Genomic DNA, 17,488 nt, shown 5'->3' on the forward strand with positions numbered 1-17,488 from the left:
GGTCCTTGATCAAGATATATTGTAACAATTCTTAACACTTTACGACTCTCCTTCTAAATAATCTAAAGCCTAATGTTCGGAACCGCTTTAGTGCTCTAGAGCATAAGCAAGGACTTTTATATTAAACCCGAAAGTGTATTTCCCGTGCGGCACAATATCTATCCGAGGAAAGGAAGAGTTTACTCGAGCAGAGATCATAGCATTAACTGCGCAGATCACAGCATTATCATAATCATCATCATAAAAACTTTATTACAAAAACTGTGTAGTTTGGAGGACGCCGGCTCCCGGGACTCCGTACGGCCCCACTGCACTCAGTCGTTTATGTTCCTTCGGTCCATTATGCAGACAGAGCGACAAAAACAAGTGTATACAGAATACTAGATATGGGAAATCCAACACAGATACCCCCTTTGACCAGGCATGGTTTCTACCGCTGCTCGGATCCCTAGCAGAACATTCTCAGTGATTATTCCTCGTTTAGGGCGAGTTACAGTAGTCTTGACGTTCGATGTATGAGTCTGTATATCATTCAGTATTTTTTATACGTCTTTATTTTCTGCCATCAGTAGGCCAAAACCTTGCCGTAAAAATAAGGTGTTTCATGGGGGTGGCAGACCGGTGTCCGCTTCTTCCTCGAGGTGGGGTGTTGCCGAGGTCGGCACCGCGAAGAAAGAGCCAGGCCCTTCTTCCTTGAAGTGCTGAAGAAAAGCCCGCCAGAGCCGGAGTGCTTGGTTTGGTTTGGTTTATGGGGTTTAACGTCCCAAAACGACTCAGGCTATGAGAGACGCCGTAGTGAAGGGCTGCGGAAATTTCGACCCCCTGGGGTTCTTTAACGTGCACTGACATCGCACAGTACACGGGCCTTTAGAATTTCTCCTCCAAAGAAATTCTAGCCATTGCGGCCGGGATCGAACCCGGATGGCCCGATATGCGATGGCCGATCGATCCATTCCAGCTGGGTGCTAGGTCGGTGTCCGCCCAGGGTCTAAAGAGCTCTCTCACGCACCGCGTCAAAGGCAGGGCACCGCCACTGATGATGCTCGCCTGTGCCTCTTTCCGGGTACGGGGGGAAGGGGGGGGGGGGGGGGGGGACGGGAAGCTGACGAGCCCGAGCTCGGCGAAGAAGTACGGCAGCGCGTCGTTCTTGCAATCGCAACATCTGTTGTCGGCAGGCGTTCTCTACATAGCCCTTTCTCGCGTGGGATGATGATGATGATGATGAAAACTATTTGTAACAAGGGCTATTTCGTGTGCTTGCTTTTTAAGCGAAAGCTTCACTACGAAACCTCATGCTTCGATCGCCGGGTGCCTAGTTTTGACCTTCAGCTGACTTAGAGGTCAAACCACGAAAAAGAGAAAAAAAAAATCGAATTAATATCCATGACTGGAAGTCGAACCATCGGCTGCCCGAACAGATCTCCTTTAAGTGCCGCTCAGCGAGACCACTAGGCTATCACCGCTTTTTTTTTCTTTCATGGTGTATATTTACATGGTTTTGTACAGAAAGGATATATATATACCTATATGTATGTGTATACACACACACACAAAAAATGGCAGTGGCTTAGCTCTGGTTAAGCCTGGATACACAAGCGAAAAGCTGCAGTTACGCATTGTTTGACGTCATGGCTGTCGCAGTTCGCGCACAATGCATTGGGAGCAGCACGATAACGGTGTGGGCAAGCGAGTTATATAGTTCAGCGGAGTAGTAATTTGGGCCTGTTGGTAGTTCATGATGAGGAAGTTAGAGCGCAAAAAGCAAAGACAAAGGGAGACGTGGACGGGACAAGCCGCCTTCCGCATGCTTAGTAAGTGTGGTAAACATGCGGCTGCAACGAAAGGTCAAACGGTGGCGAGGAGGCTAGCGCGCAGTAGTAGCGGCGGTGAGGAGGCGGCGCACATGCGCAGTAGCACGCGGCTGCGCTAAAGCTGCGCCGAAAAGTCAGGCGGCGGAGTCAGCGACGGCTGCGGCCACCTGCGCCGCGCGTGACGTCACTCGGCTTCACTCATGCGCAGCTGTGGCAAATCTTGGCTCCGAAGGCTCACGCGAAACGCGGCTGTGGGGCGGCTAGTGAAGCTTTTCGCTTCAAATCTATTTACAGAGCTCATAGGCAGGCGCTACGTTGAACAAACATGATAATAAACATATTAGAACTAAAAGGCCGGTAAGAATATACAGCGCATCAGGAGAGGAAACCAATCCGGTAAAAACTCGAATTCTTTGTAAATGTCCGTTACCTGCAGCAACATTCAGCTAAAATGAACTCTGGAAGAATTTATTACGTACTCCAGGTCCTTCACTGCGCCAGACATTACATACAGCGTTTCCATCGTATATTTGTGACGTTTATTTGGTCTTCCAAATTTGAGCCCATGCGGCGTGATAACCTTTTCAGGCCTGTTTGTACAGGAGGCCTGTGCCTAGAGAACCTGTGTGTGAGACAGTTGGTTGCCCGCTTCTTCTTTTTTCGTGATTTTTCCCATCCGATTAGCAGAGCATTCTTGCAGGTTAACTTCATGACTCTACTTCCGAACTTAGTAGTTTCTTCCAATTTTACTGAACGCCCCCATTTACTAGGCTTTATACAGGAAGTTTATGCATCCGTGCGTTTTTTGGTTTGATTCATTGGTTTATTGGGGTTTAACGTCCCAGAGCAACTCAGGCTATGAGAGACGCCGTAGTGAAGAGCTCCGGAAATTTCGACCACCTGGGGTTCCTTAACGTGCACTGACATCGCACAGTACGGGCCTCAAGAATTTTTCCTTGATCAAAATTCAGCCGCCGCGACCGGAATCGAACCCGCGTTTTTCGGGTCAGCACTCGAGCGCCATAACAGGTGAGCCACCACGGCGGCCATCTGTAAAGGGATTTAATATCGACGCTCTTCCCGCCCCCACTGTATCGTTCTGTCTACTTTGGGCTCATGGGTCATGATGTTTTAAAGCCAGTGCGGAAAATGCCAATTTCTCCTTGCACCAAAACATTTTTCTATAAATTACACCGAAACTCTACCTGTCAATACGTGGCTCGATAGGAAAAACATTTTAGTGTCTTCTGTAAACTATCGCTTGTGCAATGTGCCTGAAACAATTGAACATTGTTTTATGGACTGAAAAGACGCGATTTTGTTTTGGGGTGTGTTGCACAGGACGCTACAGAATGATTTTCTCCTTAATTCCTTCAGTTTGTGCTACCTTGTTGTTTCCCACCCTGACTCGAAACCCTATGATATGATTCTTCTGATTGGACTTCCTAGACTTCGGAAAACGCGCATGCAAGACCACAACGTTGAACCTGTTGTTTCGCCCAGAATCCACTAGGCTATCGCCGCAGCCAACACGCCTTGCGTTAAACTGCACCACACTCTCGCGCTGTGCCTTGGAGAGCGTGGTCTTCATAACCTTTTACCTGCTCCGTCCCGCGGCACTACCTGCTCACCGTCGTCTTATACGCTGCACAAATTCGTGCTTTCGCTCGAACGTCGACGAGAGCGGACGTGCTTCGCATGGGCTCCGTAAATTTCGGCCTCTGGACCCTGAACATCCTATCCTACATTCTTTATTTTGGTCTCGCAAGATTCATAAATGCACCCGCACCCGGAAGAGTCAAAATTTGCGAGTGTGCAGACATATCAGACCATTTAACACCACTTTTTGTGTCGAACACGTGCGTCCTACGCTACGTCTAACGCTCGAAGGTGAAGAACGAGGCACGCCGAGCCGTCGTCGTCGACTTTCCCGACCTGTAGCGGGCCGCGCAACTCATCGCTATGGAAGTAACGGTGGAGAGGCAACCCTTTACCCCCCGAAGAGCTGTACGACGGTTACTGGATTACCCCATCCAGGTACCAGGAGCTCTACCGTAAGCCTAACGCTGCAAGCCCGAATGGCAGTGGCGTCCCCGACGGACCCGGCGTCTCGGCCGCGCCAGGGAAAGGTGCCAGTGGAAACGCAATCCCCAACAACAACGATGAGACGGGAAAACGGCAGACAAAAGCCAGGCCACCACTCATGAAGAAGATACAGTTTCCGGCGCTGAAAGCCGACCACTTTAAAATTGTTCTCAGACCGCATGTTCCAATCGACGCTCTTCTCAAAGGAGGGGCTGCCCTACTTCAGGCCCTCAGCAATGCCGCTGGCATCAAGGACGGCCGAGTGTCCGAAAAAGATATCGCCCAGCGACACCCAATCAACCAAACTATTACAGTCAGCACCACCAACAGTGCTCGTGCAGAAGCCTGCAGACGCCTCGAGGCCTTCACCATCAACGGCAAGACGTATCCCGTCAAAACGTACGTGCGGGCCCCGGATCTCTCTATCAAGGGTCTTGTGCTCAATGAATACAGCGGAGAATCCGACGAGCAGCTATAACTGAATTACAAACATATGAACCCGGATGTAGATATCATATCCGCAAGAAGACACGGCAAGTCCAACCACATTGTAGTCACTGTGGCTGGTGCAACGTTCCCCAGAGTGCTCCGGTATCCGGGAGCCCTACATAAAGTGACGATGTTTCCCATCAGGGTGGATGCATGCCTCAATTGCAGAAGAACTGGGCACAGACAGGACGAATGTCTTCAAGCCAAAAAAGCGATATGCCACAGATGCGGAGATAATCACCCGCCACCATCGGTAGGCCAGAAACCGACCTGCCAGACCCAATGCATCGTATGCAAAGGGCCCCACAATACAGGCAGCAGCAAACGCAAATTCCGCTTTCTAAAAGGCCAGACGCCAGAAGAAGACCGCCACCGACGACTCCCAGAAGCCAAGTGGAAGATCGAAGACCCGGAACACAGCCGGCTACCAAGGAGACTCCTCATCTTCCTTCCCGCCTTTTCAAAGGAAAAGGAGCGAGTCCAACCAAAGAAGAAGCCAATCTGGAGCAAGGTCAAGGAACCCAAGTCAAAAGAGGGACCGAAGTAACCCCTGCAATGCCGCGGACGACAAGACCATCTCATGGAAGAAAGGAGACAAAGATGATAAGGTGAGATCTCAGGTGAGAGTATTCGAGAGTCTTCTTTCATGAATAGATAAGCTAGAAAAATTGGTATAATCCCAAACATAACTCATCCAAACGCTCAGAAATGAGGGCTTTCAAGAGGACCTTGTTACGCGCAGTCAACAAAACCCACCTATGGAAACGGATCATCTCTCTCCAACAAAACGACCGGCGCCCAGGGAGGAGTCGGAGACCCCTACCCTTAAGAAAAAGAATGAGGACATCTCCTTGGGGGGGGGGGGGGGGGGGGGGGGGGGGGTGCACCAAAAGGCCAACTCTCTAAAAGAATGACCTAGATAGAAGAACGCTTAGGTGTCAAAGTGTCACAGCTTGAGACCTCCATTGCTAGCCTCGGGTGTTGGCAGGAGGAGGCCACCCAGACAGAACCTACGGGAACTTGAGATTGGCATGAGCACAGATCAGCACATTAAGCAAATAGGATCAGTCCTAGAGGGCATGATGGGCCACGAGCACATTACCGCAGCATCCCACGCGGAAGGGACTGACCGTCGTAAAACATGGATTCCGCCAACCGGAAACTAATTACACTCTGGCAGCGGAACTATAGGGGTTACGCACGCAAGAGCAGCGCAGTGCAGGAGATTCTTTGCGGCTGCGCTGAGGCGACGATAGGTGTAAAATAACTCCCAGCATGCCATTAAAAGAACGTTGCTCTTCAGACTGCTCGCGAGTGAACTAGAAGCCGGAAATACGCAAGCGCGAGCAATCGACCACTATTAATCCACCTGCGGACACTACAGCGAACACCACTCGCCGTATTGATGTCCTCGACATAATGCCCGGCAATGTTATTCTCTCTCGGTATTTTCCGTGTTCCAGCTACGCTCGTATTTGACCGGAACAAATAATCAATGAAGTGCTCCTTTGAAGGCAGTGACAAGCTCTTCTGAAAGCATTACAATAAATGATTTCGATCTAAGTTTCTGGAAGGTGGCTTCAGAAGCTGTCGCTTGCCAGTAGTGCCTTCAGCCGACCATTTCGGCGTACCTTTGCGCTAGCTTGAGAAAGAAAGAGACCAGGCACCCTGATATCACTGGGTCATAGCAGGTTTCGTCAGGTAGGTGGCATGTAGAGGCCTTTGAATCTGCGCTGGTCTGTCGTATTCTTCATTAATGTTGACAATGGAAGAACTTGAGAATGGTAATGCTTGACAAGATGGGGAATGCTTAATTGATCAGATCGTTTTTCATGTTTTATTACAGGTTAAATGTATCGCTGCCACGAGCATGAAACCCAGCCATAGTCCTGGCTTAGCGGCCCGCAGTAGCCAGACTTGGGCAAAACTTGTAACACAAACAGCTTAGGCAATCCAATTAAATTCATTGGCCTAGCTTCTCTAATCACCACCAGAAAATGCCGGATTAATTACTCAAGGTGTTTCGAGGGTTGCCTTTAGAAATTCGCTTTTTTTTTAATTGTGTGGATTTAAGTGGTTCGTCATAGGCAACACTACTTTAGTGCAGTCGCGCTCATTATGAACTCCAGCCCCACGGTGGAGCCTGTCTTGCAGTTTCTGCTTTGCGGTGATTCCACGTGCATCGACGCACGCCAGAGAAAACGTTACGCGTCTCAATCAGCAGCTCGGCTCGTAGTCTAGCACCACCACTAGGCTACTCCTACATCTTTAAGCTAGCGGCAGTCGAATTTCGATGGAGGCGCAGTTCTAGAGGCCTGTGTATTGTGCGATGTCAGTGCACGTTAAAGAACCCCAGGTGGTCGAAATTTCCGGACCCCTTCACTGCGGCGTCTCTCATAGCTTGAGTCGTTGGGGACGTTAAACCCCATACCCCAAACCAAACCTATATATGCGGCGTGATCAGAATTGCATTAATGGGTAATAACCAGCACCGTTTAACTGACCCGGTATTAAGGGTAAGACTCCGTGGTTCTATTCTTAATCAACGCCTTATTTGTAAGCTACGTCAAAATGCGTTTTGCTTATATGTTCATTGGATTACAACTTTCAAATCTTGTTCATTGTTTCCTGCTTTGACCGAAGGTCAATTTTTCCGCCTGAAACGCATGCACATATGGCCATTTGTCGCCGCTCGTTCTTTTCTTAAAAAACTAGTCGCTAAGATTTAAGAATTGGAGTAGTGGTGTAGTGTAGTGCATCAAGTGTAGTGCATCAGTTGACGAAAGTGAAAACAATATAAAGCGTACAGATAAAAGTGCAAATAACCGCGAGTTTTCGTTTTAAAGCTCCCACGCTCATGTATCTTTGTTTACACAGGTTCCCCAAGGCCAGCCCTCTGGACGGGAAGGATGCCGGTGGAGAACCACGGAAAACTTTGGCGGAAACTCTTCGTATCGAGTCAAGCCTACCATGAAAAGCACGGAAATCATTACCGGCGACACGAACCCGCAGGCTGCCCCTCACTCATGGCAAGAAGTTTCCGATTCCACGCTTGGTTGTGCCGCTTGTGCGGCTGCTTCTTCGTGCGAAATCTTTTTGGTGGTAGAAGAATGCCCCTGCCGATGGTGGAGTGGAGGAGTTGGTACACCTTCTACTCCATCGGCTCCCTCTGCTTTCTGCTCTGGATGCTCATACGAACTGTTATGCACGCTGTTCGCCGATCTTCCCGAAATCACTACCGCTTCGATGGATCGCTGCACATCATCGCGATAAGTGTCCTCTTCATCAAGGTGCTCGCAAACATCGTATCCTTGGTCGCGGGGTCTTCCAAGGCGCTTGCGTTTTACGTGCGGGCTGCCGAGTTCGAAAGGCGCATCGGAATTCCCGCATGCGCTTGCTGCTCCCCCAGGCGTTACTTCTGGTCTGACCTGAGACGAGGATGTCTTCTCGTGATCTACTGCGTAGCCTTCGCAGCCGCCGTGCCACTGGCGCCCCAGTCGAATATTTACACGGATCAAACACACCGACCGATCTGGAAGCAAGTTTGCATTTGGGTGCAAATCATTCTTCTCATCATTTTCTACTTTGTTTACGACAACATACACACTGTTGCGCTGCGCGCGGCTGGCGAAGTTCTCGTTGAGTACATGAAAAACCAGCTCAATGTCCTGGAATCCTGTACTTCTCAAGTATCTGGGTTACAGCGCTTGCCGCCTCAGTCATGCAACGCTCCGAAGTATGTGGAGTCTATAAGACTCAATTTTTGCGAAATTCTGGAGCTAAAGACTGCGGTCAATCAGGTTTGGAACTGGTCTCTGGTGGTCTCCACTGCTTGCACCCTACTCGTCGTCTGCACCTCCGCCTACGAGGTTTGCAAGAATGGCCCCGCCAACTGGGAGAACTATCAGGCATTCCTTTACTCGATGTACATCACGTACGAATTTGTGGCACTAGCAGCCGTCAGCCAGTCACTCATAGATACGGTGAGCTGTGACTTTAAGCTCGTTTTGTGTAAACTCTTTTTTTTGCTTTGCAGATTTGGTATTGGGCTCTTCTTCACCCATGGTTGTGGCGGAAGCTGCGCGCTTTTCTTTCTTCGTCGTATGCAGTTACTCTGCATTAAGAAGAACCCCAGGTGGTCGAAATTTCCGGAGCCCTCCACTACGGCGTCTCTCATAGCCTTAGTCGCTTTGGGACGTTAAACCCCATAAACCAAACCAAACCAAACCTAACAGTGTGGATAGCGGTGAAACTGTTCGTAAGCTGATTGGTTTGGTTTATGGGGGTTTAACGTCTCAATGCAACTCAGGCTATGAGGGACGCCGTAGTGAAGGGCTCCGGAAATTTCGACCACCTGGGGTTCTTTAACGTGCACTGACATCGCACAGTACACGGGCCTCTAGAATTTCGCCTTCATCGAAATTCAGCCGCCGCGGCTGGGATCCAACCGCGTCTTTCGGGTCAGCAGCCGAGTGCCGTAACCACTGAGCCATCGCAGCGGGGCGTTCGAAAGCCCCGCCGCGATGGCTCAGTGGTTACGGCGCTTTGGTTACGGCGCAGTGGTTACGGCGCTAGGGTGCTTTGAGACTGAGACCTAGCGTGAATCCCTATTAGGGAATAGCAATTGCAGCTGATTCTCACTAAATCCAGTATATTCATGTGCCGACCTTTTAAACATCCTCTAAGCACCTCTGTTTTGGATTATGAGGAAAGTGTGCGGGACCTTAATCCTTTACCCTTTCCTGTTCTACAAGCACAGCAGCCCAGTATCCAAGAATGCGGACATTCTAGATTTTTTCCAAGATGTCTTTGCTAACTAAAAATTATTAAATGTTCAGCTCTGTAGAATGTTTGAATAGGACACTGCTACGAGATGCTGCAAGAACGCGTCATTCTTAGAGTTGCTCGATTGGTTACAATTGAGCTTTCATTTTGAGTTGCGCCAACGGCTGAAAAGTGTTTATTCAGTGCATTGTTTCTATTTTACCCCTTCAAAAACAGGCGTCAAAAATGAAACAAGCATGCAAGACAGCACGTATTTCCGTCGAAGTCGTTCAATATCAGGTGAGTTTCAAATGGTGCACCTGCGGCTAAGAATGCCAAGGATATCGAAATGAAAGAAGGCCAGACGTTTTCACAATAACTAAGTTAGGGCTACCGAAAAAGATTTTTAAAAAAATTCAGAGGGGCATCTAATTACATTATGTGTTGATAATGTGACAGGATTAAAAGCTGTTCATTCCTTAACCGGAAGTGACGACACTTACGGTCGGGTGGAATCACGCCCTTCCGCTTTATGGCTTTCGACTGTTCTAATGCTGTCGCAATATTATTAAGCCCCTGCCAGCACCGTTGATGCGCTAGAGGCTCAGTCCATTGCTAAAAATAAAGCAAAAGTTTCTGCGGGCTAAACTGTGCTGCCACGCTCGAAGAGGGAAAAATAAAATATAATAATAATAATAATAAAAATTATTTATTTGAAAAAATTACATAGTACACATACGAGCCTGCCCAAGCCAACAATGGGTTTGTGGGGCAGTGCTCGGCAGAATGGAGCAAGCCAGAGAACGGCACAGTTAATCAATACTGCACAAATATAGAATGAAACTAAGGAAAGGCAGTGAGAAAGGACGGGGGGGGGGGGGGGGAAGGAAAAAAGAAAAGAAAAAAATTACACATACAAATAATAGATAGCAGATTTCACTTCTTTCCGAGTGCTGAAAGATAAAACATTATCTGGCAGGTCGTTCAACACATCAGGTACATAAAAGGCACGGACACGTTTGCCATATCTTGTCCGTACTCTGGGCAAGGTAAAGCGGTCGCGTGGACGTAATGCTCTGGCGGGAACATACGGGAGGCAGAACTCATTGTTCCATATATACATAAGGATCACAGTTTCTTTGAATAATAGCCTGAACCAAGGCATGTGCGAGCATTAAAAAAGATTGGAATTATTAGTAATGTGCACACCATACATCACAACCCGAATTATAGATTTTAATAAAGAATTCACTTTGTTGCGCCAAAACACTGAACAGAAATAAAAAGAACAAATTCCATATCGCAGCACACTGTACGCCAGTGCATGTGCTATTGTTTTGCTTATGTAAATTGGGCATAGGGCTTTAATAGAATATAGCAGGGAGGCTATGTTGCGCAGAAAGCTGTTGTTAAGCGAACCCAAAACTGGGAGAGTGGGCCTGGGGAGACTCCTCTTGCGAAGAAGCCGGAATGGATGGGCTGCAGGGAAAGATAATTCTGAGGGTGGGAATTCGCTGTAGGAATGGAATTTCAAATGGGGCTGGCGTGGGATTTCATAATTCATCCGAACAAAGTTGGGCTCCTTTTCAGGCCTCTGTAGAGGGAAGCACTGGCTCTTCACCTACTGGTTTTTGCAGAGAAATGTCTGTCTGTGCCTTTCCTCGACCTGGTGTCATCTCGGATGCCCGCGTCACCATTCCGTCTATGGAAGGAGGCGCGAAAATTCGAACCTGGAATCTGTCACCTATAGTCAGCCACGCTCCCTGTTGCGGCAGAGACACAGTCGCACAATGTCATGCACATTCACGCCAAAGTGCTGAATGCGGGAAACTTAGAGGTAGCAGTATCGCCGGTCCGCGCTGACGACGCGTGATTCATAGCGCAGCTCGAAAAAAGAGAGTCCTTCCTCTGCTTAAGCTACAGGGAGTGCGCGTCTGCGCAGGGGAGCCATTTTGAAAGGTGCGGAAGCAGTATTCCAGTTGAGGTACTTCTGAAACGTACACCCTGAAAAAAAAAAAAAATGCGGAAGAAGTGAAAAAAAGAAAAGACGTAAAAAAAAAATCCGACTACGTTTGCGCTAGTTCTCTCTGAATTTCACGATTCATGCAACAACCTGAAAGATTTCAAAAAGTGGATTTTCTTCGCTCCAGCTAAGCTTCTTGGAACAAATATGCATTGATACCAGTGTTGCACTAGTGCTTGGAAGCCAGCCTAACAGAATGAAGTTGAGGAACAAGCCAGTCATTGCTCAAGCGATTGCTTTGTTACTGTTCTTCTCGTGTAATGGACATCGAATAGCATTTTTAAACGAAGCAAATGCCAGCGGTGACGCGCAATGCTGAAGAAATACAAGCACACTTTTGCATCGATATGTGCGGTAGTTTATCTATCAAAAGGTAAAAACAGCGCTAGATTTTAGCAAGATGTACTGTTAAAGTTTATCTATCCTACTAATATCTTGTGCGGGCACTATTCAAATCTGCACCACATTACAGAAGCAAAGCAGTTTGAGTGACCAAAGAGCGTCTTTTTTACACGGAAAGCAAAGGGTCGAAATTTGTTCAAAATTTGTCAGTTTTGAACATTCCTAATGGCTATAGCCAGCCAAGAACTCTGCACAAGCGTTTGTTGTGCATGCGGCTGCGCCTACGCGCTGCCTGACGTTGGATACCAGAAATCATTGCGGGAACTTTGAATTTTTGATAGACCCAATGATTTCCAAATTATTCCGAACGGATATGGGTCCCAGCCCATTCGGGGAACCCGGGGAACGAGGCAGCCCACAATAAAGCCCGAGGTTTCGTCGACCGGGCAGTGGATGAGTCTGGCTCCCTGAATTTCACGAAGGACTCCATGATCACATATAATGATCTCACCAATCATTTTAAACTAGAGAGGATAATATTTCCCCCTCCAGACAAAAGGCTTACTAAAGAACAAGAGGTTACGTGGCGTCGTCTACATACGGGATCGATACCCACCCCATCACTCCTCGCGCACATTTATCCAGATCTTTACAACCCAAACTGTAAACACTGTGGCCAACGTGCCACCTACGATCACATCCTGTGGGACTGCAAAATAGATCCCCCTCCGGGTGATCTAGTTACCGCTCGTTCTCTCGAGCGGTGGGAGACCGTGCTGGCTAGCTCTGACCCCAGAACGCAAGTTTTGGCGGTGGAGTGGGCTGACAAAGTCGTCGAGGGCTATGTACTCTCGACCACTTAACGCGACCTCTTGCCAAGCTCTTCCCGGCGAATAAAATGTTTTACAATCAATCAATTCCTATGGCGATCGGAAACCTTCGGTGCGAGCCCAGGAAGCGTTTTTTAAGTTAGATTCTGCAGTGTATAGGAAGATTAAGGCACCAGTATTAACGACTTCCCGCACTATTTCGCGGGAGGATTTAGTTTCTTCTCAGTCCCTAATTAATGTACTCCTATTTAGTTAGGCAGTATTTCCTATTGGCTAATGGCAGGTGGCGACACTCCATGATGTCCAGGAAAGGGGGGCATGTCGGTAAAGATGAAGTTCTTACATGCAGTGTTTCTAGAGCGTGAAGAAGCATAACAAGGCTCAGACTCTTACCTGCTGCCTTGAGGTTAGGCTGCATGGAAGTTACGCATGACCTCATGACCGGGGGCGTCGGCAAGGGATGCCACGTGAGTGGTACGCACTTCGCTGCAATGTGTAGATCGGGAAACGTGTGCAGTAGTACGCCGTTCAGTGCAGCCTCGGTCTTAAGACGGTTTGTCCATCCGGCACACACGCACGCACTGATTCTCACAATATATTCTATATGCATGAGTTTCAATTGGCTGTTACGTGTTACAACTATAGCATTTTAATGTGTCATAACACTGGCTATATTAGAAAACATTTCTAGCACTGTGTAGGCCTTTCCCGTATTTATAGTTTGTTAGACGTATTCATTACCTGTGTATTAAATATTCGTTTTTTTTTTAATGTTTCTAAAACGCACAACAAGCAGAGAAGTGCTTCTGGACTGTATACAGGGGGTTATGGCCTTTGTCAGGCCTTCTTAGAGCCTTTGGCCCCAGCCTCCCCTCGAATACCGAGGATTCAAATTAAATCATATCACACGTATCGCTTTGGGGCAATGAACCCTACTTATCTATTTATCGCAAACACCTAAAGCCCCATTCGACAATATCACAGAAAACGGGGGTTGGGTGACCAACACATAAAATTATGCACACAAAAGCGACTGCAGGACTGGCAAACAAAAATAAGAAGCAAAATTATAAAACAACCAATCAGAAAATTTGGCACGCAGAGCAAGACCGCTACAGTAGAAGTTCGATGGAAACAAATATTCATGTGCTTATTCTGTAACACAGAAAAAAAAAATTGGGTGATATTTAAGATCCTCCTTTAAAGGCATAGAGTTTCTTCCTATTACCGAGAGGGAAAGCTGGCAGCCCGTCTATGGGAGTTTGCATGGAGATCCCTCGAGACCACTTCAGCCACCATGGGCGCTCAAAGCATCATGAGGCGGTGAGCTACCGACTGCAGAACTTCAACTTTTGGCCAAAAAATAATGCAAAAATAAACGCTATTCGACAATCAAAAATGTCCGTCCTTGGTCCTCTTCTTTTTCTAATTTACATTAACGACTTGCCTCCTTCTGTTTCCTCACATATCCATTTATTTGCTGACGATTTTGTAATCTTCCGGGAAATAACATGCAGCGGCGACATAACTACCCTTCAATCAGACTTAAACGCTGTTTCTTCGTGGTGTAAAACATGGCTAATGGAACTTAACATCAATAAGTGTAAATCTCTTCGCGTATCCAGGACTGACAGAAGTATCCCCACTTATTTTCTGAATCATATTCCCTTAGAATCAGTACACTCATACAAGTACCTTGGTGTGCACATCACTTCAACTCTCACTTGGTCTCTACATATCACATACATAGTTAACAACGCCAATCGTATGCTGGGTTACATCCGCCGCAACTTCGCCAGAGCTCCTTCATCCCTCAAACTGCTATTGTACAAGACATTAAAACGTCCAAAACTAGAATATGCCGCATCCACCTGGGACCCTCATCATGAAAACCTTATTCATTCACTCGAAATGGTCGAACATAACGCAGCCCGTTTCATTCTCTCCAACTATAATAGGACCGCTAGCATATCTTCAATGAAATCAAACCTTAATCTGCCATCCTTAGCTTCACGTCGCAAAATGTTTCGTATCTGCCTATTCCATAAGATCTTTCATCATCCACACCTGCGCAGTGAATTACTCTCCTCCCCGCATCACCTATCATCAAGATTAGATCATGCCTACAAAGTCGGTGTCCCATTTTGCAGAACTAACGCTTTCTTTCAGTCATTTTTACCTCGAACAGCAGCAGAGTGGAATCACCTTCCCGCACCAACAGCAACCATCAAAGATTACCAACTTTTCAAGAACACCTTAGCTAACATTGTATGATTAGACACATCTGTAACTTTTTTGATAATAGCCCCATATCGTTTATTGTATTGTTGTTTTTTTTTCACCTGTAACCACTCCCCTCTCTAATGCCAATGGCCCTGAGGGTATATGAAATAAATAAATAAATATCCTGTCTGTAAATTGCAACTAACGAGCAGAAAAGCATTTAAGTGCAAAGTTCGCCCAAAATAAGGGATGGCTAGCTCTCCTTTTGGCCAAGTAATGAACACTACAAAAGCTAATATTTCGTAATTAACAGGCGCACTTTTAAAAATAAATATGATTTCAAAAACAATGTTGTTGTTTAAGCACTATAAGAGGTTTTTAATGGCATTTCAGAAAAGTGAAACCTTTTATTGGCGTCGTGTGTCGTCGCGTTTTCACTACTATGGGTTTTGCCCCCTGCGTTCGCGCGAAAGTCGTCTGCGCACACACGAACAGCGTTTTCGGAATGAAACATCTTAGTAGTGCCACTCCGTGTTCCCGAAAAACTACGACTGTCCCGCAACAAGTAGCTCACCGCCCCATGATGCTTTGGGCGTCCATGGTGGCTGAAGTGCAGCGCCGCCAGATTTCCCTCTAGGCAATAGTAAGAAATTTTATGTTTAAAGGTATGACGTGACAGCGTTAACGGGTACGGCCAGCGTTTTCTCCTGGCCACGCAGTCATGGACACTGTTTCCTCTTTCACAACAACTTATAATATGAGAGGCCGCTCGACTACATGCGCATAAAGCACCACTTTACCAAGCCGTGCGAATGCGCCTGCGCTATCTGGGGGTAGCTTGTCTGACTCGCAACCCAAGAATCAGGGGTTGGACTCCCGACAAATTACCCCAATTTTGCTTTGAGCTCAATTCATTTACTTTGTACACTTACATGTCCTAATTACGTTTTGGTAATGTTCTGACCATGCGACCGGCAGTTACTACAAGGTGGTCGCCGAATTTTCCTCTCAACAGGACCCTTAACGCTGCTGCGTTCAAACTGGGCGAGCACGCTGTTTCAACCGAGGGAATGGGATTCCCAATTGAGCTCGCTAAAGGGCCAGAACTCTTCAGTGTGAATTCTGTCTTTTCACAGCTTTGGCTGCATCCCTTTTATTATTTCCAGCTTACCCGCATAGAGCTCCGGGAGTGATTTAAACCTACTGGGGCTGCAAACACAATTTTTTGCCGATTTCCGTTACTAATAAGGGAGTAATTACTCAATGGTATCCACCCGAGCGCAGCCATACGGCTACAAAGGAAAGCTATACAGCTTTCTCAGAAACTTCGTAGTTAAAGAAAAATTCGGCCTGGTCCGGGGTTCGAACCCGGGACCACCGCTTCAACGGAGCAGTCGCTCTCTTAACTGAGCTAACCGGGACGGCAAGCTTATGGTAAGGCGAGAGCGAATTGATCAATAACTCGAAGTGGGAACTGTGTTGGTCCCACAGATAAAGGGCGAGACTACTGGGATCGGTGAACAGTTTATACCGTTTTTGTAAGATGCCTACGTCTGAATTTCGTGGATTCTATGGCATTGCAAATCAGACCGCGTAACGGGGAATAATAAGCTACTAAAAGATTTCATGACATAAAACTGACTCATTCGTTTATGCAGACTCAGTACCTCCATGACTGCATCGATCCGGCGGAGCTTGGCTTGGCAGGAGGCGCCTTCTTCAAACTGGACATGTCCCTGCTAGTCTCGGTAAGAGGTCGTGTACGGCATTGCAAGCCGAAGTCATATCAGCACCAGATAACTGAATCGCAACAACAGATGTTTTAGGTTTATAGAGAAAGGAAGGTTTTTAACGCATAGTAACCGTTAAATTAACTTTAGTAAGCTTTCAAGGAAATAATACTTCATTCTAGCTTCCTAGCGTTTTTTCTCGAATAAAAGCAGCTTAGAAAAGGAAGAAATGCTGTCTTGCTACTTCTTCCGTGGCATTGCGCTCTCTTGTTTCGATTTCCATGCTCTATATCTGTCTCGTATAAATGTTATAAAAATGCTCGTGTCGTTTGCAACTTGGAAGTGGGGCAGCCTAATATGGGGGACTGAATTACTAAAATGTATTTTGGTTCACAATGGTCAGTAGTTCATGTCTCTCAAGAAAAGTTATGAATACGCTGAGGATATGAGTCAAGCTCAAGAGTGCAGCCGCAGCAGTCCTTGACTAAGGCCAACGGTGCCCAATCGCGCTCCGTGTTAAGAGTGCATCTTTCCCACTTTGCTTCCACACACCTTTCTCCTTATACTTTCTTTTCAGATGGCAGCTGCGATAATCACCTACACTGTCATACTTGTACAGACAAGCCGCAGTTCCGTGGACGGTTTCCTATACAACTCCACTCGGCTTCCGGACATCAATTCCACTGCTTAGTGGAGCATTCTACCCGCCGTTCACAGTGAACGATTTCTCTAAAATTCGCAAGCCTCAGGGACTAGATACACAACTGACCAGCTGTCATCAAATTTTCAACAGCAGTGAAATAAAAACACAGTGTAAATAAAGAAGCTACAAAACCGGCCACTTTTAACTTACTCACGCCAAAGGCAAATAGGACTTTGCCAAATTAAAAAAAAAGACGTACGAGGCACCAAAAATGCAGCTAGCTTCCAATGCTATCTTCTTCAGTCCATAATGTGAAGCAAATACTTATCCGAAAACTTATCAGAGAAAACTCATAACTCATATGGGCTCATAACTCATAAGTTCATTTGCCAAGACAAATAAGACGTCCTCTTTTCGGGAAGTTGGCTAACGGTCCGGGGGTTTCCTAATCCCGACTGGTCATTTTGTTGCGTAAGCGCTACATGGCTCATCGGCAACGCAACTTGATGTCCTGAAAAAGTGCCTTCCCAAGACCACGGGACTCCGCA

General features: G+C 47.1%; 1 protein-coding gene across 1 annotated transcript; it reads left to right on the forward strand.

The window, feature by feature from the left end:
- The first annotated feature begins 7,294 nt into the window (after positions 1-7,294).
- On the forward strand, positions 7,295-16,988 carry LOC149331082 (uncharacterized). Its single transcript, XM_089559549.1, has 4 exons — positions 7,295-8,368; positions 9,387-9,449; positions 16,226-16,315; positions 16,875-16,988. Exons 1-4 carry the CDS (start codon positions 7,295-7,297, stop codon positions 16,986-16,988), a joined length of 1,341 nt encoding a protein of 446 aa, XP_089415675.1.
- Positions 16,989-17,488: the final 500 nt, after the last annotated feature.

This window comes from Amblyomma mixtum, chromosome 9 (assembly GCF_055824585.1).
Source record: "Amblyomma mixtum isolate Tamu chromosome 9, ASM5582458v1, whole genome shotgun sequence".
Taxonomy (NCBI): Eukaryota; Metazoa; Arthropoda; class Arachnida; order Ixodida; family Ixodidae; genus Amblyomma; species Amblyomma mixtum.

Coding starts and splice junctions, on each gene's coding strand:
- LOC149331082 (XM_089559549.1), top strand. CDS start 7,295: ATGCCGGTGGAGAACCACGGAAAACTTTGGCGGAAACTCTTCGTATCG. Junction 8,369..9,386: donor GCCAGTCACTCATAGATACG/GTGAGCTGTGAC, acceptor CTTCAAAAACAG/GCGTCAAAAATGAAACAAGC. Junction 16,316..16,874: donor ACATGTCCCTGCTAGTCTCG/GTAAGAGGTCGT, acceptor CTTTCTTTTCAG/ATGGCAGCTGCGATAATCAC.